This window comes from Acipenser ruthenus, chromosome 16 (assembly GCF_902713425.1).
Source record: "Acipenser ruthenus chromosome 16, fAciRut3.2 maternal haplotype, whole genome shotgun sequence".
Lineage (NCBI taxonomy): Eukaryota > Metazoa > Chordata > Actinopteri > Acipenseriformes > Acipenseridae > Acipenser > Acipenser ruthenus.
Genome location: NC_081204.1, coordinates 1,239,392 through 1,263,828, shown reverse-complemented (window position 1 = coordinate 1,263,828; position 24,437 = coordinate 1,239,392). Strand labels below are relative to the sequence as shown.

Below are 24,437 nucleotides of genomic sequence, written 5' to 3'. Positions count from 1 at the left end.
ACAAGTAGCAACTACAAAACTAAATTTAAGCAAATGCCTGATCATAAAGATCTCCACACACTAGATCATACGGAGAAGAGAATTCAGCAGCCCTGGATCCACACGGCTCTGTATTTGAAATCCAGGTCTGATCTAAGGCTGCGGACAGGGATAAAGGAAGCAAGACGCTCACTCGAACAGACCGCTCCAAGGTAATGCATTTGCTTGCAAACCAGAAGTGAAACTTTCAAAATCAAAGCTGTGGTTCTGGTCTAGACTCCAGGGTGGGGTCAATTTCCTTTTAAATCAAGGAATTGGAATTGTTTAAAAGGGAATGGAAATTGGAATTGGAAAAAAAAAGAAATTGACCCCAACCCTGTCTGGGCTTGTATTCCTGGCTGCGTTTTACTGGCCGTAGCAATACAGCACAGAACTGTGGAGCGAGGCTGAAGAGCTACCAAACTGAATACAGCACGGAACTGCGGAGCGAGGCTGAAGAGCTACCAAACTGAATACAGCACGGAACTGCGGAGCGAGGCTGAAGAGCTACCAAACTGAATACAGCACGGAACTGCGGAGCGAGGCTGAAGAGCTACCAAACTGAACACAGCACGGAACTGTGGAGCGAGGCTGAAGAGCTACCAAACTGAACACAGCACGGAACTGCGGAGCGAGGCTGAAGAGCTACCAAACTGAATACAGCACGGAACTGCGGAGCGAGGCTGAAGAGCTACCAAACTGAACACAGCACGGAACTGCGGAGCGAGGCTGAAGAGCTACCAAACTGAACACAGCACGGAACTGTGGAGCGAGGCTGAAGAGCTACCAAACTGAATACAGCACGGAACTGCGGAGCGAGGCTGAAGAGCTATCAAACTGAACACAGCACGGAACTGCGGAGCGAGGCTGAAGAGCTACCAAACTGAACACAGCACGGAACTGCGGAGCGAGGCTGAAGAGCTACCAAACTGAACACAGCACGGAACTGCAGAGCGAGGCTGAAGAGCTACCAAACTGAAAACAGCACGGAACTGCGGAGCGAGGCTGAAGAGCTACCAAACTGAACACAGCACGGAACTGCGGAGCGAGGCTGAAGAGCTACCAAACTGAACACAGCACGGAACTGCGGAGCGAGGCTGAAGAGCTACCAAACTGAACACAGCACGGAACTGCGGAGCGAGGCTGAAGAGCTACCAAACTGAACACAGCACGGAACTGTGGAGCGAGGCTGAAGAGCTATCAAACTGAACACAGCACGGAACTGTGGAGCGAGGCTGAAGAGCTACCAAACTGAACACAGCACGGAACTGCGGAGCGAGGCTGAAGAGCTACCAAACTGAACACAGCACGGAACTGCGGAGCGAGGCTGAAGAGCTACCAAACTGAACACAGCACGGAACTGTGGAGCGAGGCTGAAGAGCTACCAAACTGAACACAGCACGGAACTGTGGAGCGAGGCTGAAGAGCTACCAAACTGAACACAGCACGGAACTGCGGAGCGAGGCTGAAGAGCTATCAAACTGAACACAGCACGGAACTGCGGAGCGAGGCTGAAGAGCTACCAAACTGAACACAGCACGGAACTGCGGAGCGAGGCTGAAGAGCTACCAAACTGAACACAGCACGGAACTGCGGAGCGAGGCTGAAGAGCTACCAAACTCAATGAGCTGTGTGTACTGGATTCCTAAAACTGCAGCCTGGCCTGTATAAAGTACTGGAACTGGAGCTAGCAATAAAAAAAAAAGAAAAAGCATGCATCTCTCCATCTCTATCTATCTCTATCTAGTGTGCGAGAGGGGAGGATTATGACATTGTTATTTAGTTACAGTAACCCTTTAACATCAAACCAGCCTTCCCAGCGCTACCACTGGCCATTACCACTCAATCAGAACCGTCTGCAGCAACACCACCACAACGCCGGACAGTGCTCTTAATGCAGCTGTATTGCTCCGTTGTTTGTTTTACTGCCAGAACATTCAAAAAGAATCCACCCCTTCACTTTGCACTCCGTACAATAAGAATTATATTCAAGAACCTTTATTTTATTATTAAGAGCATTATTATTTAAACCCACATACTTATTTAAACAATGCCGTTGGCTGCATGTATTGTTTTGTTGGTAACACCATGATGAACTGTTACAAGAGCTGTTGCTGAATTTTCTCCTAATGAAGCTAAACATAGTAATTATTATAATACATGGATACAGTAAAAGATCTGATTGGTTAAAAGTAAAGAACAAACACTTATAAACAACAGCCTGCAAACTTGCATAGAGAGAGAGACAGAGAGAGAGAGAGAGAAAGACAGGCAGTTAGAAACACACACACAGTCAGAGAGAGAGAGAGAGAGAGAGAGAGAGAGAGAGAGAGAGAGAGACAGGCAGTTAGAAACACACACACAGTCAGAGAGAGAGAGAGACACACAGTCACCAACTCAAGAGACACAATGTTCATTATCCTTTATCTCTTTATAAACTAGTCTTGTTATTATTAATGTTAAACATAGCATGGTTGTAAAAGAAACAGCAACAATGTCATAGTAGAAGTAGTATTATTATAAGAAACAAAAATCGAAAGATCTGCTTGATTTTCCTGTATATTTATATGTAGATTTTATATATGTAGATGAGGTCAAGCTTTCTTTCATTTTCTTTTTTAACCTAAATCAAAACAGACTAGGGTTACCTAACATGACAGTTTGCATGGTGACCAGTTTCCGAGTCAGACAGAAGTGCTTGAGTGAGAGACGTCTGGGCTAAAGGCTGCAAACTGTGGGGAGGGAGGGGAGGTGAGGGGGTCAGGGGAGGGACTGGGCTGGGTTATCTAAGATAGAAGAGTCTGTGGGAAGGGAATAGGTTAAGCCTCCAAGCTGAGGGGGAAACGTGTGGAACTGTGAATGAAACAGTGGGGTATGCTGGGCTGCCCTTAGAAAAGTTTATCATTTGAACAGTAATTTTCAAGTGGTCCCCCTCCCCTCCTCTGTGCTTTCCCATGGTTATACTATGCAGAGTTTACCATGGTTTGCCGTGTGTTTAAAAGGTGCTTTACCATACAGTACAGCTCCGAGCTTCAAAATGCCTACCTGTGCTTTAGCATGCTTTCAATACACGATTACACTTGGCAAAGCGTTTACTGCGGTAAACTTTTATAAAGGCTATGAAGACAATGTGGGGAGGACACCCAAGTCAGGAAGGCTGTTTGAGTTGCCAGAGGAAAACGACCTGTCGAGGCACGGAGGGTGTATGCAAGGTTTGCCAGGTTGAAAGACAGGTAGAGAAGGAAGCATATGTACGTGCTGAACAGCAGGGTAAAGGGGTGTGTTAGTGGGTACTGCGCTGCACAGACTGCAGGCTCTGTGTGTGTGTGTGTGTGTGTGTGTGTGTGTGTGTGTGTGTGTGTGCATGCGTGTGTGTGGGGTTCGGTCCGGGGTGACTGTGGGATAGGAGAGGGGGGTGAACAGTATTTTGGGGTATGCAGGGGGAGGGCTCTATAGGAAGGGGGATGGGGTAGGGCTAGGGGTTCATCTCATCTTGAACCCGGATCCTCTCAGCAGCTGCAGCTCTCCGCGGAAGGCTTCGCTCGCTCGTTCTTGTCCAGTTTGATCGGCTCTGGGAACTCATTGTACAGCTCCACTTCTGTCTCCTGAGAGAGAGAGGGAGAGAGAGAGAGAGAGATACAGAGTAAGACAGGCAAGCCTGCTTCATGTTGATTGTCTTCTTGGTGCTGGGTAGGGGTTAGGGTGTAGGGGGTTAGAGGCTAGGGGTTTTAGTTTAGGTGTTAGGGTTCAGTCCGATACCTGTTTAAGTGCGTTCCTGGCGATGGTTTGGAAAGCCTGCTCCACATTGATTGCCTCCTTGGCGCTGGTTTCGAAGTACGGGATATTGTTTTTGCTCTGACACCACGCCTGAGCCCTTTTTGTGGTGACCTGAAAAAAAATATTTAAAACGAAACAATAAATTGAGTCCATCTCTCCAGTCTGTGGGTTTAAGGCCATCTCAGTGCGTGCGTCTTTCTCTCTCACCTGTCTGTTCTCCAGGTCAATCTTGTTGCCCAGCACTACGAAGGGGAAGTTCTCTGGGTCCCGGGGGCTGGCCTGTATCAGGAACTCGTCTCTCCAGCTGTCCAGAGTCTTGAAGGTGTTTGGAGCCGTCACATCGAACACCAGCACGCAGCAGTCTGCCCCCCGATAGAACGCAACGCCCAGCGACTGAAACCGCTCCTGGCCAGCTGTGTCCCAGATCTGAGGCAATCAATCAACATTTAAAAATCAGTAAGCAACAAAGACCTGCACGCAGCAGTCTGTCCCTCAAATAACACAGACATAAATCAACCAGTCACAAAATAATCAAAGACCTGCATGCAGCAGTCTGTCCCTCAAATAACACAGACATAAATCAACCAGTCACAAAATAATCAAAGACCTGCATGCAGCAGTCTGTCCCTCAAATAACACAGACATAAATCAACCAGTCACAAAATAATCAAAGACCTGCATGCAGCAGTCTGTCCCTCAAATAACACAGACATAAATCAACCAGTCACCAATAATCAAAGACCTGCATGCAGCAGTCTGTCCCTCAAATTACACAGACATAAATCAACCAGTCACCAATAATCAAAGACCTGCATGCAGCAGTCTGTCCCTCGAATAGCACAAACATAAATCAACCAGTCACCAATAATCAACTGTATAAATGGGTAATTGTATGTAAAATATAATGTATTTGTATGTAAAAATAATGTGATATCTTGTAACAATTGTAAGTCGCCCTGGATAAGGTCATCTGCTAAGAAATTAATAATAATAATAATAATAATAATAATAATAATAATAATAAATAAATAATCATGAAGCTGGATGATGTGATCTGCACAGATTTAGCAGCTCGTGCAGACCACAATGAACCCAGTAAGTGTAATCTTGCTTTGCCTATTGACTGTAGTCTATTGTATCTGCATTGTGACCAGCCTGTCTCACTATAAACCCACGACACACACACACACGGTGTTGTTCTTACCTGCATTGTGACCAGCCTGTCTCACTATAAACCTACGACACACACACACGGTGTTGTTCTTACCTGCATTGTGACCAGCCTGTCTCACTATAAACCTGCGACACACACACACGGTGTTGTTCTTACCTGCATTGTGACCAGCCTATCTCACTATAAACCTACGACACACACACACGGTGTTGTTCTTACCTGCATTGTGACCAGCCTATCTCACTATAAACCTATGACACACACACATGGTGTTGTTCTTACCTGCATTGTGACCAGCCTGTCGTCCACCATCACCTCCTTTGTTAGGAAGTCGGCTCCTATTGTGGCTTTGTACTGGTTACTGAACTTCTTATTGACATACTGGTTCATGAGGGAGGTCTTGCCTACACTGTTGAAGACAAGCAAGGAGAGGTCGGTTAGCAGGATCTGCATGCGCCTGAGCCTCTTTACACAGGGAGTACTGTGAGGGGCTGGAGACAAGCAGACATCATCCTGCTGCCTTTGAAAAGATTTTGGACGATGGTCTCACTGAATACATGTACCGTATCTGCCATAGGTACACCCCCTCCTCTCTCTCTCTCTCTCTCTCTCTCTCTCTCTTTATCCCTCTCACCCTCAAGCCTTCATCAATGTTCATGCTCACTCTACCCAACGCCCCCCCCCCTTTTCTCTCCATTTCCTTCACTGCAGCACTGGGTGACACTGCTGTGCAATAGGAGTCTAACTTCCATCCCTGGAATTGCACTGCTTCTTCATATGCTCAGTAAACAAGGCAACATCTTGATCATGTTTCTATCAGCTCGAGAGGCTCTGCATGGTCTTCGCTTGATTACATACTGTACACCATCGCACTTGCAGGAGAGGCCATCCTGAAAAGCAACAAAGCCAGGCAAGAGCTTGTATTTTCAGCATTGGATTATTGCGTCCTGCTTCAACGAGAAGCCAGAGGAAATAAAACACTTACCCAGAGTCTCCCAGGATGATCACTTTCAGCAAAACTTTCTTTCTGGACGTCATTTTGTTAGAGCTGGAGAAACAAGCAGAGAAACAAAAACGTTACGAAGAAGCGAGTAGAAGAGGAGCAGAATACGCAACAAAGATCTGCATCCAGATATAGAGGTTTAGTGCCTTCTTCAGAAGGACACAACACTGACAAAGACAGCCGGACTACCAACTAAAACCTGGGTCTACTTATGTTTCTGTCTAATATTACTGTAGCATTGTCATTACAGTGCTTCCCTGATCGGTCGCTATTTTACTCACATCCAGAAACAGCGAATTAGTGAGGAGCCCTTGTACTGTGAAGTGCATGCCAATTTATTGTGAACATGACCCAACAATGAATTAACAGAAAGCATGAATCACGAAATAACAATGCAGCTCTGTCTCATTACTGTTATTATTATTATTCATCAGTGGTTGCCATCCATTAACTTGTCCTTTCTAGTCCAGAGAGAATGAGCACACAAGTATCAAACAACTACAGTGTAGAAATCCCAGCACATTTCCTCAGCACAGTTTTCATGCAATATTGAAGAGCTGAGACTGGTGAGGGAAGTGCTTTGAAGAGAGGAAGTCTGTCTAAGTGCTTCCCCGCTCACACCTCCTAGTGTCACCGGGTCAGTTCAAATCTCTCACAAATCAGACACACAGCCCGCTGCAGGAAGTTCAGCAGGCAAACAGCACAGCGAGTCTCGGTGTGAGAGCCCAGGAGAGCCGCAGCTCCGCCGAAGAAAAGCACTGAAACTGGATATCTGGTTCTGAGAAGCAACCGGTCATAATGGAGAACATACACTGAGAGAGCACGACACTGGAGCAGTCGCTTCACACAATCCTTACTGTACCACTACCATGGTTTACACAATACACTTAACACAGCTGTATTACTTACCAGGAGTGATTCTGTCCCGTCGGCAACACAAGACTAAAAGCTCTATAGCCACGAATGCAGACTAGCCTGTCTTTTACATAGTGGTCAAGATACTTGTTTGTGGTGTGAAAGACAGAAGGAAAGAAAGAAAGAAAGAAACTGATGAATTGGCCTAATTTTAGAAGCACAGATAAAAGGGGCCCACACCATCCAATAGCTTTCAGTTCCTCTCAGGCACCGTTAGAGCTCTGATAGTTTGATTATAACCAGCAAACGTTTTGCTACGCAGTCAAAACCCAGGGTTAGCAGCGGGCGAGTCTGGTGTCTGGTGTCTGCAGTAAATCTTCTCAGATACAGTGACAATGACCCTGGATGTCAGAGCGCCAAAGCCCTGCCAGTAAACAAACACACAGAACTGGAAAGCAAGCAACAGTGCTACCCGACACTGCGGACATCCGAGACGCTGCTTCAGCCGAGTGAAGCAAGAGGGACTCGCTGTGCTGGAGGGATTTCGTAAAGGCTGAAGCGGGGTACAGCAGGTGCTGTACAGTAATGTTTACGAAGAGGGTCGGTGGCTGGGAATTTCACAAGAAGTGCTGCAGTGCGCTTCTTACACACTTACAAGCTTGTTACTCCGCAAAACTCTCTTCAGCCCTGCCATCAAGTTACAGGGCTGAGGGGTAAACAAACAAACACGATCTCTCTCATCACTTTAATGTACCTCAAGTCTGCTCACTGAGGGATTAAAAAAAAAAAACAAAGTTTAATAAGACACCCCTGAACTTCTTACCTACAGTATAGACTGGGGCTGAGGGAAACCGGCTTGATATTGCACCAATCATTTATCATGCACCCCTGGCCTCCTCTCAGATTTCACATGTGATAAAGTCTTGATTTTATACAGATGCTATTAGGAGGACCCTCTGCCTGCACTGGTTAGTGTAATGGCACGTCAGGCAGTGTTTATCCTGTCCTGGAAGTTAGTGGGTTATGGGTCTGTCTCCAGGTTCCCAGCTCAGCTTGTATTGCTGTTGCAGACGCTAATATTGCTACTTGTATATTTAGCAGACGCCTTTATCCAAGGTGACTCACAGAGATCAGGGTTTGTGAACTATGCATCAGGTGCAGTCACTTACAACGTCTCACCCGAAAGACGGAGCACAGTGTGTGAGCTGGGATTTGAAGCGGGGACCTCCTGGTTACAAGCCCCTTTCTTTAACCACAGCACCACACAGCCTCCAAAAGCTCCAATGTGTTTTCTTGCTCTAGATTTCCTGGCACAGACTCAATCTGGTTTACAGTAAATATGAAGCAACATGCCAGCAAATCTGGGCTGGGAAGAGGAGTGGCTGAGCAGAGTTCCTTGCATTGTTTAGCCAGAGAGAATACCTACTGTATACAGCCAGTGCACTGCTCTTGTTTAGAGCCACTTTGTAGATCGTGTTCGGTTTTAGTCATGACATCCTGGTCACTTTTTAAAACTCAGAGTTTTTAAGCACCACAATGTGGTTTCCAAAGGGTTGTCAAGCACGTCTTCTTTCTAAGTACAGCTGGTGCACCAGTGTGTTACCATAACCTGAGCTACCTGTACTAGTGTCCCGCGGTACATCACGATACCAGAATCCTACGACACCTAATATCGGGGTAAAATAAAAATATTGAAGTATCACGGTTTTGAGATACCGTGTTGTTTTTTTTCTTTTTTTTGAGCTTTTAAAACAAAACTCTAATTGTGTGCTTTAAAAACAACATGAACTATGCAGACTCATTTCCGCTTAGCGGAAGTGACCAACTACCGGTCAAAATATCGAACACATTTTAAAAGAAGTGAAAAGCAAAACGGAGGAAATGGCACCAATTTATTGAAATCTCGTTCAGATCGCCACCCCGATCTCTTTGCCAAAGTTTACTTTCCGTTCTTTAAGTTTAAGTGGATTTCCAGTGCGTATATAAAACAAGTCACAGCAAAGATAACACAGTAAACAGGAATGCTCTAGAACCGGATCAAAAGGGACTTCATTGATGCCTGTTTACTTTGTCATTACAGTGCATTTACTAGAAAGTGGATCTGCCATTCTCCACTCAAACACAGCGGCTCTTAATACTGCATCATCTCCACGCTACTCCACGTGGTCGCTGTGTTTCAGCAATACATGAAGAATGAAAACGAAGACAAGCACAGCCATAACCTGTGGATCTGCCGTTCTCCACTCAAACACAGAGGCTCTTAATACTGCATCATCTCCACGCCACTCCACGTGGTCGCTGTGTTTCAGTAATACATGAAGAATGAAAACAAAGACAAACACAGCCATAACCTGTGGATCTGCCATTCTCCACTCAAACACAGAGGCTCTTAATACTGATGATTCAGTAAATGATTCAGAATTCCAGACTCACAGGTAAACTACTTTTTTCTTCACGTGAGAGACAGAGAGAGAGCAGGAGTGAGTCACACAGCTCCAGAGTACAGCACGTCATGTTGGGACAGGCAAGAAGCACAAAGGGTCTGTTTTGTGTACAGTTACCATGAAACTTCACAGCTTCCCAATGCCGACTGTGACTCCAATTATGCACCAGCACTTTATTGGTACTGTCTTAATAGCGTTATTAATTAATAAGCAAAAAAACATATAATACGTCTCTAGGAATATTTTGCCCAGTCTACATGGCACTATGTGTGTGTGTGTGGGTTGGGGGTCTTCAGTCAGTTGATCGTAAACTATACAACCATTAAACAGCAACAAAGGAAAAAGAAAAGAAGAGCTATACTCCTTGATTGCTAGAGCAAGAACTCAAGCTAGTCTGTTCAAAGAGACCTCTTGTTCAGCCACTAATGACAGGTCATGTGTCCGATCAGCTGCTGTGCTGGTCATGAGGTATGGAGACACACACATACACACAGCAACCCCACTCTCCCTTCCAAGCACTCTCTAAACAAGCCCCACCCTTCTGGAATATTAGCCCCGAGGGGGCAGGGTCACTCCGCCCACTCCACCTCCGATTGGTGCCAGGGCATGGTCTCATTGGTCTGTACCCATCCTCTGAATGCATGTACCAAGAAGCAGCTTGATATTTCTGCTGGGCTTGATTAGCAAAACAAGCAGGCACTTTCAGTACACGATGTAATAGTTTCACAGTGGCAAAGTCCAGTTCAGCAATGTCATAAAAAGCCATGGCGACATCACTTCTGGTTTCTATTTTTCTGTTTGTTTTTTTTGGTTGCCATCAAAACAGTATGGAAAGCAAAACCGGAGCACCCTTTAAAAGCAGTTTCTGAGAGGAGGAAAGAACAGCAGCGGGGCAAATCTACAAAGAACCAAATCAGCTGCAAGAAATCCAGGTCAGTATATAGAGCCACAGCTGCTGTTCACAGACATGAACATAGATCAGGCAAGTGACAAGGCTTGAGCATTCAAATGTGCAAACTGTAAACACCCAACAGGAAGCCAGCCCCCACAGCCAGTAACCAACTTCTCCATGCTGCACCTCCAACAGTACTGTACAAACGTGGTTGCACAACCCTGGCCATCGCAGCTGCTATCGCGTGATCTTCATCACAGCGGATTCCAATACTGAACACAGAAAGGGACTCCCAGCACAACAGAGCACTTCCAACAGCAAACTGGAACGCACGACGGCTGTGGAACGCTCTGTACCTGAAACGTGTTCTTATTATTAGTTGTTTCGATAGTTCATTTTATTGTTTGTATGGCCAACACTGGGGAAAGCAGTGGTTTTGTTGTTCTTAATGTTTTTTTTTTTTTTTTTTTTTAAATCACGTCTTACTTCTCTTCTGCTCAACCTCGTCAGGTTAAAGTGAGAACAGGAGAACAAGTCCATCCGACAGCCTTCATAAACTCCCAGGTTCGGACGCACTCGGTAACTGGTCGAACTGCAGAAAGTACTTAGTAAGTGTCATCACAACTGGAGAAGTGGTTCTCTAGAGATTGATCCAAAACTCTAAAGAGTTAGAGAGAGGGGCAGATAGCCCCCATAAAGCTCCAGATTCTCATACTGTCAATAACTGGTGCTGCAGAAAGTCCTTAGCAAGTCTCATCACAGTGGGACAAGTTGTTCTCTCTCTATATAAACCTCTATACGTATGTACTGCACCCACATACACACGTACGACTGCTTCACTGCTGCCTATCACTGTCACCGGGGATATGCATCCCTGCAGGGGTTAACAATACAAATAAACTAAACCTGACCGTCCACACTGTAAACGCAATCCCAACGAGCCAAACCAACTGTTCCCTATTTGAGGGAGCTGTTCCTTATTTGAAGAATCGCCATGGTGTTTCTCATCAGCCAGACACCGTTCTGGGTTTGTTGCCGAGAGCACCATCGTCACAGGCAGCCTGTGACACATTATTAAGAAGCTCAGTAAGGCTGGTCAGGGTCACTGCATCCATTATTACCTGCCCAACATTTGATTGTACCTTTATAGTCAATATCCTGCATTTATTAAGGGTGTGCAGATACTCATGCTTGCACTCAATCGCCTTGAAGAACTATTTAAAAACCAGCAGGTATTCAATAAATCCATTCATTAAGATGTTGATTTCAAAACAAGATAAGCTGTCCTTCCCTCACCTTTACAATCAAGTGCACTTGATGGTGTCTGCATCGAGGGCTTTATAAGCCAATCGGAAGCGAACTGCACTCTGACCTGGAGCGCCAGGTAACAGAAATATTTTACAAAGTCTCTTAGCTGCTCTGCACATCACACGTGTAATCTTCTACACAGAAATGTTCCTGTCATTTAAACAGAAAAAAACATTTAAAGAATATGAGCTTCATGAAGAACTCAATACTAAACCAACAGACTCTGATACTGTAACCCTTATTCAAGCACGCTCAGATTCCTGGCTATTTCAACAATATGCACAGAACATGGGAATTCTGAAACCCAAGACTGGGTGCAGGCACTACTTTGATCTTCTAATCCTGTGCTTATGTCGGGTGGACACGCTTACAAGTAGTTCTAGACATTGCCCTCCCGAGGGTGAACTGCAGACAGAAGGGAGGGTGCAGTCAGCTATCCCTCGGCAGAGCATCAATTTAAACTTGTGATGATCAAATACGCAGGCAGGAGTGTTTCATGCGGCCCCGACTCTTGCTGGTTTTGTTCCAACAATCCATGCGTTTCCCCTGTTTCTGGTCCGGCAGTCACTCGGGGGATAGAGTGCCTTTGTCAAAGCTCTCTACCGTGCTCCAGTGTATAAACTGTGTGAAAGGTCTATATGCCCGCTTAACCTTAACAGAGCTACAAATACATACAGCAGCGTAGAAAAATAACAGACCAGCGGACTGCTCTTGTGCACTTCAGAGAGCCATAGAGGGAACCAATGGCTTGAGACCAGCTCAAAATAATTGTGCATCACTTCTTCAGCGTATACACAGAGCCTCAATGCTAATGGAGCATGTAGCCTCCTCTCAGTCTACAGCTTACTTTACAGAATTACTGACCTGTGGAAATCTCTTCACTGCAATTCATCTAGCTCTTTGTTGTGACTGTATACCATGGAAGACCAGACAGACTCAATGGGTTGTCAGACAGGCTGCTCTTATGTCAATAAGCTTACCTACTGCTGCTGATCTTCCGACACATCTAATGCATCTTAACAATAGATTGGTTTGCTGTAAGCCTCCCTACCCACATATTGCGTATGCACTTGGGTGTGTGTGTGTATCTATAAAGACCATGTACAGTCAGTTTCTCCCAGAAACACAATACATAAACTAAAAGAAAGCAGAAAATTGTCTCTTTGTACTGCTGACTTTTACTAAAAGGTTAAGCTGAATTCTGTGAAGCGCATCCAGCGACAGCCAAACATGCAGGAAAACATCCTGTAATGACGGGTCAGTCAATGAGAAACTCATCAGAGAAATCCTTGTGGATATCTGCTCTGCTTCAAGCCAGACCTGAGATCAATTACAATGTTTTTTGTGCATTTCGTAATCAACTGCAATTACAATGCAGCTGAACCTGGGCACACCTGCGGAACTGCAATACTACATACTACATACTACAGAACGGATCGACCACAGCTCTGTAGTATGTTTGTGTATTGGTACCTGTGATTACGGCTGGTTATTTAGAATGAATGGAGTGCAGTTGTAATTATTGCATCACTGTAATAGTAACTGAACAAACGGAGAAAAAAAGAGGAATTGTAATTTTAGCAAACAATTGGGCGATAATTGTAATCGAATTGACACTAGGCCTGGTTCAACTAATAACTAGGATGAAAACAAATCAGGTGTTGTAATAATAATAACAGCAGCAGCAGCGGCGGCGGCGGTGCTGGTCCATTTCTGAGATTTCACTTCCATTAATCTGTTCCACATGACACACAGGAATCACCCTCCTCCGTCCCCACCCATTCACTCACATGACGAAAAAGCTTCTTCCAGATTCTCAACAGAGATTTTATCATTTGCTTTCTAAGACAGTCGTTTTTAAACCCGAACTTCCTTACAATTTATATTTAAAAGACGAAGAACGACCTCGATCACTGCTGTAGTCCTGCCTGTGCAAGTAAAGTGTTTGCCGCACACACATCACTAAACAAAGGGAAAGATGCGCTTACTTAAAAAATACTTACAATCGCCCTTGCCTACAGACAGCACGCCACAGTGGTAAACAGTGTACACGTTATTTTTTCTTGTTTATAAATACAAACACTTTTTTTTTTAAATTCAAAACGCATGACAAATGTTTGTCAAAATGTTATACTATATAAACTTTTCAATTGCAATCAAAAAAATAAAAATACAACGCAACAATCGTACCTATCATGAAACAGAAGAAGTCGTATTTAAACAAACAAGAGAAATGTGATGTCCAAATATTTTTTTTTAATTATTATTTAGATAACATGTCGGCAGGGTTACTTATTTAAAATGTGCAGTAAAAAAAAAAGAGGTCTTGCCAAAAATAAATAAATAATAAAAAAAATAAAATAAAATAAAAAGTGGATTTCTCCGCACGGTCACACAAGCAGCGCTTACCGCCCCACAACGAAACTACAGCATATCCGAACAGCAGCCCTTGAAACCCGGGCCTGTGCGGACAGAGTCCCCCGTCCGTCCCCTCACAGCTCCCCCGTCCGGAATCTCGTAACAATGGCCGGCGCAGTCACGGGCCCAGCCCCGCGTCAGTACGCCGGCCTCTCCCAGTTCGCTATTCCGCCTGCCCTTAGCCCCCCTCGGGCTAAGACCGGGCCTTCGTCCCTTGACAGCAGAAAGCTCACCCTTCCCCTATCTTCCCCCACGTTAAGAGCCGGGTCCCCAGAAGCGCACACATACACTCACCTTGCACCAGATGTTGTCCTGGTTCGAGTCCCTTCCCTTCTTCTTAAAATTTGGAAGTAGTGTTTTTTTTGGTTTTCACGGCTCTTCTGATAGATAAGACTAATTCTCAGGTTTAGCGTTCTGTCTGTCAATACGATTCTCTTATATCTGTTTTTTTTAATTCGGGTATCTTTTTAACCGTGCTGCCCAGTATTTTCAACCCCCTTTCCTTTTTTTTCTGTTGCAGTCTCTCTTTTTTTTTTTTTTTTAACAGTCCGTCCGTTCCCTCTTTCTCTCTCGTTTTCGCTCTCTCACTTCCTCCAAAACAAGCACTTGAGTCAGCGGACCTGACGTCACCTCGCCCGCCCACTATGCTCCAAGCTCCTCCTCCATCGCATTGTAAGCCCGCCCCTCTCGTTGCACTTGCCAGGCGCTTGACCACACCCCTCTATAATAAATGCAAACCTGCCCTGCCCATGTCATTCATTATTCATGAAGGGACTTGATTCCGTTATATTCTGTAGGCGAATTGAGATCTAAATTAAAGTTATTAATAATAATAATAATAATAATAATAATAATAATAATAATAATAATAATAATAATATAAAAACAACGGCGGCTGTCAAGACTTACATCACATTAAATTATGTTCTAGTCCGTTCGGGTCACTATTTATTGGGTCACATAGTGCATGGATTTTTTATATATTTTTTTATTATTCAATAAAATATTTTCTTGCAAAACTTAAAAGTTCTCAAAATTACAGTTGTTTAACAGTTGGAACCCTAAATCATTTTTTTTTTTTGGTTTTGGTCAAGTAATGTTTTAAACTCTGAACAATACTCAAAATCATCTGCTGTAATACTCCTTCATTCACGCAGCCTTCCTGCTGAATGTCACTGATCTGAATCAGGCACTTCTTCAGGGCGGACTGACAGCGGCTTGAGATGCGATGCAGCTGCACGGCAGCGTTCTGCATTGCAGCTCCACGTGCTGTACGTTTAGTGCCAGCTGGAGCTTCACTGTCGAGCCAAGATGGCTTCAGTTTCACACCGTGGACTGCGGGCGGGTCCTCACTTCGCCATGTTGTCTCATCCTCCAGGGAATGAATGAGGCGTCATCCCTCTTGCGGCGGGGCGACGAGAGCTGAGCAAGGCCTAGTAACACACTTTCCATTTTATCGGTCCTCACCGCCTCTTTCCCGGCTCCATACCGACACAGACATCACCGGCTGCGGCGAGAAGAAACCGGGCGCTCAAGTGTCGCCGTGTTCAAGAAAGCGCCGGTTTTAATTTTTAATTAACACGGTTAAAAAAGCTGCGGCGTGCGGAGCTGAACTAAGCAGAGAGCAGCCAGAGTTCGTTATGAATCGCTCCGTCCTAGTACCCCTCTTTCTCGTCCTGTTGTCCGGGCTTTGCCGAGCCGAGCAGCCCGATAGCTCCCTCCTGAACGAGGAGGTGAAGCGGACCGTCGACCTGAGCTCGCACCTGGCCAAAATCACAGCCGACATCACCGTCTCCAACCCCGGCGCCTCGGCGGCCCAGAGCTTCCTTATCGCGCTGGATCCAGAGCTCCAGAGCCACCTGGCTTACATCGGAGTCATTGTGAGTGCTGACCATAAATACAGAATACTTATCATCTGCACCAACACCAGAGGAATGCTGTAGAATAATACAGACTGCTTATAAAAATACCCAATGCAATATAGTCGTGTAGTGCCGTTTGTAATTACTAATGGGTATTCGCCTAGCAGTTGTATGTATTGTGTGTCGCCTGTGATTGGTACTGTGTCATTTTATAAATATTAACAAGTGCACAATATCATTTGTTATATAAGAATAATAACTCAACGGTGTTTTTCAATGCAGTCGATTTGTGCATTTTTGCTATGAAAGCTACACTGCTACGGTATAAATGCTTTTTCTGTGAAGGTAATTTCTATATTGATTTTAAAATGCATGTGGGCAGGTCGTTGTATACCAATGTTATACCGATGACAGAATCGCGCTGTCTTTTCGTGTTTTTAAATCTGTAAGGGCAAAACAGATCACCTAGTTTAACTACAGTGTGTGGACAAGCAGACAAAAAAAGACTTGGTGTTCTTGCAAAAAAAAAAAAAACTGTTACAGCATGAATTCTGTTGTCATGACACTGCAAAACCCATTAGAATTGTAGAAAACTATCTTTTATTGCAATCTAACTACAAATCGTTTAGAAAACGATCACAATTTAGTGTCAAATCTCCGACGTGTAGCACAGCCTGAAATCACTTCCGTTTCGAGATCCGTCCTAGCAAGCCTCAGTGTGACACGTAAGCATTAGTAGCTCGAGGGCGGTGATTAAGTGCAAACTCAAACCTGCAACACTGTTTCTATTGAAACACTCTGACCTGCAACACTGTTTCTATTGAAACACTCTGACCTGCAACACTGTTTCTATTGAAACACTCTGACCTGCAACACTGTTTCTATTGAAACACTCTGACCTGCAACACTGTTTCTATTGAAACACTCTGACCTGCAACACTGTTTCTATTGAAACACTCTGACCTGCAACACTGTTTCTATTCTGGCACCTAAAAAAATAAAACAACCACATTCTTACTTTGTCGCAGACGCTCGTGTGTGCAGTTCTGCGTGCACAGATTTCAGGTCTAGGGGTGATTCTGCAGTGCAGCCTGTTCCTTTGTGCATTGAGTCTGAACTTCAGGGATGCATGCTGCTGATTGCTGTGCCATGCCTGTTCACATTTCAATGTACTGCCTTTTAAAAACCGGTGTGCGCGCGCGCGCACACACACACACACACACACACACACACACAACGCTGTTTCAAACATACATGTACCAAACGCATGAAGCACCTTCATTCAGATCTGCTTTATGCAGTGTGTTACAATTAAGGTTTGTTTAATTGTAACCTGAAACTGTCCACTGTTAACATTTTAGACTTGCCCATTTAACTGTGCCTCCGATAGGCAGCCCACTGCAGCTACTGTTTTGACTGTCAATGTAGTTAAAGCGCATACATGTTTGCTTCACCAGCACACATGCTCAGAGTATCACTGCTTGCGATTTCAGACAAACTGTCGTTTCTAATTTAATATGAAACATACCAAACCACTTATGAATAATAACTATACAAGTGTATTCGTTACTGTACATGAGTTCTGCTGTTTTATATTGGGAAGGTCCTAACATAATTATATCACAAAGGATAAGAGCTTTATTATTTGTTATTTTTTTAATAGTGCTATCAGCAGTGTTTAAAAGTTGTGCGTTGCCCCTGAATGCGGCTGCAGGGTCAGAGTAAGATCTTATAGGTGTGCACTGATTGTGAGCTCGCTTTGCAGCAGTGCTCATGCTCATGCTTTGTACCAGTGGCCCTCCAGCGCCGGTCCAGGCTGTTTATGTTCCAGTCGGGTCCTCAAATAGCTAATTGGTCCTGGGCAGGTTCTTGTAGACTTGCCTGGAACAAAGACCTTCACTTCAATAGAGTTAGAGGGCTGGAGATGTGCACCATTCCTTAACACCAGCCTTTCTACGCAGTGAGGGCTGAATGCTGAGCACTTTGTGTTTCCTGCGTCTCTGACAGGTGAAGGGAGACGAGGAGGAGGACAGTCGGCTGGAGCTGCAGGAGACCACGGTCAAGGGGAAGAGGTGAGGAAACATCCCATTGGAAGCGCTTCTGAACTGTGTCTGTAGCTCTTCCCTGGCACTGAAACCTGCCTGACTTGTTTTGTTCCTCCCTCTCTCCTGCAGTGGGAAGTTCTTCCGCGCGCGCTTCCCCTCCCCGCTGGCAGGGGGCGCTAAGCTGAAGCTGTCCCTGGAGACGGTGTACACCCACGTCCTGCTGCCCTACCCCACACACATCAGCCAGGCGGAGAAGCAGTTCGTAGTGTTCGAGGGAAACCATTACTTCTACTCGCCCTACCTGACCCGCGCCCAGAGCACCCGCGTCAGACTCGCCTCCAAGAACGTGGAGAGCTACAGCAAGCTGGGCAGCCCCAGCAAGAGCGACGAGGTCATCGAGTACGGGCCCTTCAAGGACATCGCCCCCTACAGCCAGGTAATAACAACACAAGGACTAAAAGCTTTGAGAGAAGTGGTTACATGACTGCATTGAAGCACACAGTTCAACACACACCCCACCCCACGTCAGTGCTGCGCGAGCCGTGTGTGACGTATTGCAAACATTCCCATGATGCAATGTAATGATGCACAGCAACCGGACATCGGTTTCGTGCTGCAAAAACAGGAACTTTCAGCAAATGAACTGGATGCAAATAAATACATAAAACAGAAAAAAAATCAAACAGCTTGTATGTACCCTGCAGCAGAGACAGTAAATGGTTTGCACGCGAGGTATTCTAGGCTGTACAGACAGTGCTGAGGTGGATTCCAATCCTAGCAGGGTGCATTGTCTTCCAGGTGCAGTCCATGAGGAAACTGAATCCAGTCGCTTCCCCTTCTATCTTGCATGTTAGGGCTGTACACTTTTTCTGCTGGAAGCACCTTCATATCAGCAAGGCTGTGGTTTTGAATGTAGATCTTGTTCCCTTCAGGATGCTATGAAGATTCACTATGAGAACAACGCCCCCTTCCTGACGATCACGGACATCACGCGCACCATCGAGGTGTCTCACTGGGGCAACATCGCCGTGGAGGAGACGGTGGACCTGCGTCACACGGGCGCCATGCTCAAGGGACCCTTCTCACGCTACGACTACCAGCGGCAGTCCGACAGCGGCATCTCCTCCGTCAAGTCATTCAAGGTGTGGGAATGGGATCGGTGATTCATGGCTCGTATTGGGGACTTGGGGTGGGAGGACATATTAAAAAGAGGAGGGGGTGAAAATCGTTTGGTTTTTATAGTATAGCGTTGACCTGTAAGAATTGTCCTCTGCACTATACAGGTACAAAGTCCTGTAATGTCCAGGGTTAGAAATAAGACTCGTGTTGCATAGCAGTTTCACCCATTCCAGGTTTTGCTACAATTTTGATTAGCCACAGTGTACCGGTAACAAGCTCAGGTGTGCCGCCTTATAGTGAAACCAGGAATGGCTCAACCCTCTATGTAATGGGAGTCTTGTTTCCATCCCTGGTGTGTGTGTCCTGCTTTACTGCTCTCCTTGGATCTATATTGCAGGCATGAGATTGAGAATATCCCCATGGTCAGCCTTCACTGTAGTGTGTGTGTGTGTGTGTGTGTGTGTGTGTGTGTCTTGGCTCGCTCCTTTATCTCCTCCTCCTCCTCCTCCTCCTCCTTCTGCTGCTGCTCAGACGATCCTGCCTGCGGCTGCCCAGGACGTGTATTACCGGGATGAGATTGGGAACATCTCCACCAGCCACCTGCTGGTGCTGGACGACTCCGTGGAGATGGAGATCCGGCCTCGCTTCCCTCTCTTCGGAGGCTGGAAGACGCACTACATGGTCGGGTACAACCTGCCCAGCTACGAGTACCTGTACAACCTGGGTGAGTGTCGCTGCAAACCCTGCCCCCCGCGGCAGCTTCTTTCTTGTCACAGCACCCCCAGGATTGCACTGACTGTGCCTTTGTTAATATGGGTTCTGACACTGTGTCAAACTGCTCTGAAAAGTCCAGTGGCAGGGATTGATATAAGACTGTTCTTGCACAGCGGCTCTCACCTTGAGTGGGGTGAAATTCAGCTGGAATCTCACAGTATTTGTATTTTTGTTTTGTAATCTATTGTTAGTGAAAAATAAACAGAATAGCAAATCTCAATATGATGTAATTTTACATCTGATACAAATTTCAGATGACTGTATCGCATCTCAAATGTGACAATATATATACATAAAACACCTGCTTTTACGAATTGCTTTATACTTTGCAGTTGTGGTGTTCCCCTATTTAAACAAATGTTTTCAGCCCGTCTCTCTCTCTCTCTCTGCTGTCCAGGTGACCAGTACGCTCTGAAGATGAGGCTGGTGGACCATGTGTTTGATGACCAGGTTATCGACTCCCTCACCGTCAAACTCATCCTGCCCGAAGGAGCCAGGTGAGGTCGGCATCGGTTTCTTTAGCAGATGGAAGATCGCTATGTCTGTGTCTACCAGAACACGTTCAGTGTGTTTTCTGTTTGAAGTACATGACGCTTGGAGTTCAGTTTATAACTTAATCTGCCTCTCAAAGTCCAATGAAGTCCTAAAGTGGTTACCTGACCCATCGCTGGTTTAATTAACTCATTTAGGACATGGTTGTGAAGAATATCTGGACTGGAGGGGCAGAGCTGGGGGTCACTTGTCTAACGTAGAAAGAGAACACTTGCCTTTTTACTGTCTCTGGCCCGTGTTTGTGAAATGTGGAAGCCCTAGTTGTGATTTGAAAGTTGTTTAAGCTGGAATTGTCCTCATTGTCTGTCCCTCTGTGTGGCTGCAGGAATATCCAAGTGGACACCCCGTACTCCATCCAGCGCGACCCTGATGACCTGCACTACACCTATCTGGACACGTTCGGCCGGCCCGTGGTCGTGGCTCACAAGAAGAATCTGGTGGAGCAGCACATCCAGGACGTGGTGGTGAGCGGGGGTCAGGGGTCAGGGGCAACGATCCGTCGTGTATCCATGAATCACGATGCTTTCTTTACATGAGACATCGTGTTGGACTAGAGCTGTGTGTAGTTTGCATTGCGATACCAGGCATGGCTCATTGTAGTGCGGCAAACTTTGATTTGCGTGTGTCCGGCTAAGAGAACGCCTCTCGGGAAGCAAGCCCAGTGTTCTCCAAGACGGAATTCATCACCAGACTCAATATGAATCAATAAATAAATACATGTGTATTACTTGTCGTGACGCACGTGCATCAACATATGAATAGAATAAGTAAGAGAAAAGCAATGGGCAAGTGTATGTTAATAAAGTAACAGACAAACTAACGTTGATAAACTAACTGTCAAATATTTATTTTATATAGCGCCTTTCTAGTGCACCACCATCACAAAGATACAAGATAGAGAGGAACAATGCATAATACATTACATACAGGGCATAGTACATTAAATAAACAGTAAAAAAACAATGCAAATACATTAAATACAAGGCTAGGGTGTGAATTCTAAACATTGTGGATGCGTGTGTCAAGCAGAATTAAACGAATAAGATGGAATGAGAAACCTGAAATAGCACTTCAGACAGCAGCCGTTTGTCTAACATGCATGCGTGTAATGTATATCATTGTGGTCATTTCATTTTGCAGCATGTGTACTTTGGCAGGTTTTTTAACACTGAAGTGAGGCAGAGCTGCAGACTTCAGTGTTGAATTCCTCGTGCCTCTTGTCTTCCGCAGGTCCATTACAACTTCAATAAGATCCTGATGCTGCAGGAGCCCCTGCTGGTGGTTGGTGCATTCTACATTCTGTTCTTCACAGTCATTGTGTACGTGAGACTGGACTTCTCCATCACCAAGGTAGGAGGAGGCGCTGCGGTGATGGGTTAGCACACTTCATTTTAGTTTCTGAATGTGCAACTTTATTTCATATTTCATTTAATGGTTAGTTTTTTTTTATTTGTACTGGCATAGTAAGGCAGATTTGAACACCAGATTTGTTTGTTTGTTTGTTTGACGGCATGCTCTGTGTGTCACGTGTCTGACCGCGCTCTGTGTCTTTGTCTCTCTCCCCCCTCAGGACCCCGCTGTGGAAGTGCGTATGAAGGTGGCCTCGATCACTGAGCAGGTCCTGACCCTGGTGAACAAGCGGCTGGGCCTGTACCGCCACTTCGACGAGGTCATCAACAAGTACAAGCAGTCCCGCGACATGGGTGCGCTCAACAGCGGCCGCAAGACCCTGGAGGCAGAGCACCGCACCCTCACCAACGAGGTGGCCTCGCTGCAGTCACGCCTCAAAGCAGAGGGCTCTGACCTGGCCGACAAGGTGAGGACCTGCCAGGGCCTCGGGGGGGGGGGGTGGTGGAAACGAGACTCATGTTCCACAGCACTTTCACCTGTTCCAGGTTTTACTACCGGCTTTATAAGCCACATTGTGTCTAGGTAACAAGCTCAGGGGAGTCTTGTTAAACTCATAGTAAAACCATGAACTGGTCAAACTGCTAAGCAGTGGGAGTCTTGTATTTCCATCCCTGCTGCCTACTGTCTTGCTTTTACTCCATCTATTACTGCTGCTCAATATGCCGGCTCAACCCCTTGTCGTTCCCAGGTGGGTGAGATTGATCTCTTCTGTTCTTTGTCCCAGGTGAAGCAGCAGAGTATCTAGCCCTGTGTGTGTCTGTGTACACTATGACACTCTCCTAACCCCTCTCACCTTCTCCCTCTGTCCCAGGAGAAGCAGCAGAGTATCTAGCCCTGTGTGTGTGTCTGTGTACACTATGACACTCTCCTAACCCCTCTCCCCTTCTCCCTCTGTCCCAGGTGAAGCAGCAGAGTATCTAGCCCTGTGTGTGTGTCTGTGTACACTATGACTCTCCTCTAACCCCTCTCCCCTTCTCCCTCTGTCCCAGGTGGGTGAGATCCAGAAGCTGGACGGCCTGGTGAAGGAGTCGGTGTCCCGGTCCTGCCAGGAGGCGGAGAGGCTGGTCGCCGGGAAGGTGAAGAAGGAGACGTACATCGAGAGCGAGAAGCAGCTGTCTGCCAAGCGCCAGGACCTGGTGACCCGCATAGACAGCTTGCTGGATGCCTTGTAAAGGGCACAGCAGGGCTTCAGAGAGGAGGATTCCCATTGCAGAGCGACCCAGCCAGGCCAGGCTTTCATAGGAGGCTGCAAGTGTCTAATTGGTTGAATTGGGAAAAGAAATAAAAAGCATGTTCAGCTGTTATACATGCTGCGTACCCCTTCATATCTGTCTCATTTCAACTGTTATACATGCTGTGTACCCCTTCATATCTGTCTCATTTCAACTGTTATGCATGCTGTGTACCCCTTCATACGTGTCATTTTTCTTTATCTTGTTTGACTTTTTTTTTCCCCATACATTTCTAGCTATGAAGTGCTAAACAGCAGCGCTGTGGTATCATTTAGCAGAGCTGCGTTTCCCAGGGTCTCCCTCTGAAGTTTTCTGTTCAATCTCTCAAGTTTCAGCTCGTCTGATTTGGCACAGTTGCATGGTGGTGGTGATGATGGGAGAGCGTGTTTTTAATTTTATATTTTTTTGGGGTGGGTTGACATGATCAAAAGCAATACAAATTGGTTGCTGAGTTTTTTGTGTGTGGAGTAAAACGCAGCAAGGGAAATAATGACAATGTGAATACAAGTTGAAAGTCTTTGTCTTTAGGGAGTTTCAGAAGGAACTGCTTTATTTCTTGCGATATCTTTTGCTTTCTCGACTTTTCAGGAGCTTGGTTATTTCTGATTTTTTTTTTTTGCTTCATGCTGTTAAGTTCTTCTTGTTCCTTCTCTGTGATGTATTTTTTTTTTTTTTTTTTTAGAAATATAGGAACAAATGAAATGTTTTCTTTTCTATTGTGAGTTTCTGCCCTCCTACCAGTGCAGGCTGTGTGTCTAATGCAGTAAGATGTGGGGTTGGCAGTGCACAAAGTCTCTTGAATCTGGAGGCTGTGATCTGTCTGTGGCTCTTGTGATACTAAACAAACTGAGCCAGGGAAATGTCCGCTGCAAGCCGTCTTCGCTGTCCAGTTTGTGTGACTTTCCAACAAACGACCAAATTTGAATTAAAAAAAAAGACCCGTCAAAACTCTTCTGCTGTGTCAGTTATTTATGAATAATAATTTACAGGATAGTTAATAAAAAGAATGCTTGAATTACACATTACAGGAGGCTGTGTGGTCCAGTGGTTAAAGAAAAGGGCTTGTAACCAGGAGGTCCCCGGTTCAAACCCCATCTTTCGGGCGAGACGTAATTGTAAGTGACTGCAGCTGATGCATAGTTCACACACCCTAGTCTCTGTAAGTCGCCTTGGATAAAGGCATCTTGCTAAATAAACAAATAAACATAGAAAGCAAATCATTCACACAAATACAACTAATATTTAGCATTCTTTAAAAAAAAAAAAAGTTCTATTTAAACTTTTGTTGTAGAGTGCTGCAATACTATCACTGTACCAGCAGAGGGGGCTGTGCACAGCTGTAGCTGACTTTCCAATCTGAAGGGCCCAGATGGAAATCGACACCTGTGGGTGTGCTGTGCAGTTCTATTGCTGTACCAGCAGAGGGCACTCTGGAGCTGGCTGATGATGATGATGCACTTAACCCTTCCAGTGACATGGCGCTTGTCATTGTACACACCTTAGACCTTGACACTGGGTGCTGCAATGTGATTAAGTTGCTTTATCTAAACTCCC

General features: G+C 45.6%; 2 protein-coding genes across 4 annotated transcripts; one reads left to right on the top strand and one right to left on the bottom strand.

Moving 5' to 3' along the window:
* Positions 1-2,000: 2,000 nt before the first annotated feature.
* On the bottom strand, positions 2,001-14,514 carry LOC117412364 (ras-related protein rab7). Of its 3 annotated transcripts, none has more exons than XM_058988291.1 (6): positions 14,184-14,514; positions 5,955-6,017; positions 5,252-5,378; positions 4,003-4,221; positions 3,778-3,906; positions 2,001-3,623 (listed from the first exon to the last, which is right to left on the bottom strand). In XM_058988291.1, the coding sequence occupies exons 2-6, from the start codon at positions 6,005-6,007 to the stop codon at positions 3,528-3,530; spliced, it is 624 nt and encodes a 207-aa protein (XP_058844274.1). In that variant the 5' UTR covers positions 6,008-6,017; positions 14,184-14,514; the 3' UTR covers positions 2,001-3,527. The 3 variants fall into 3 exon arrangements, with proteins under 3 accessions (XP_058844274.1, XP_058844275.1, XP_058844276.1); XM_058988292.1 differs by lacking the exon at positions 14,184-14,514 and adding an exon at positions 13,881-13,950; XM_058988293.1 differs by lacking the exon at positions 14,184-14,514 and adding an exon at positions 6,882-6,906.
* Positions 14,515-15,277: 763 nt separating this feature from the next.
* LOC131697687 (dolichyl-diphosphooligosaccharide--protein glycosyltransferase subunit 1-like) lies at positions 15,278-23,831 on the top strand. The gene is made up of 10 exons (XM_058988290.1): positions 15,278-15,769; positions 17,759-17,823; positions 17,926-18,232; positions 18,729-18,938; positions 19,447-19,639; positions 20,087-20,186; positions 20,567-20,705; positions 21,472-21,591; positions 21,812-22,057; positions 22,641-23,831. The coding sequence occupies exons 1-10, from the start codon at positions 15,530-15,532 to the stop codon at positions 22,821-22,823; spliced, it is 1,803 nt and encodes a 600-aa protein (XP_058844273.1). The 5' UTR covers positions 15,278-15,529; the 3' UTR covers positions 22,824-23,831.
* The last annotated feature ends 606 nt before the right edge of the window (positions 23,832-24,437 follow it).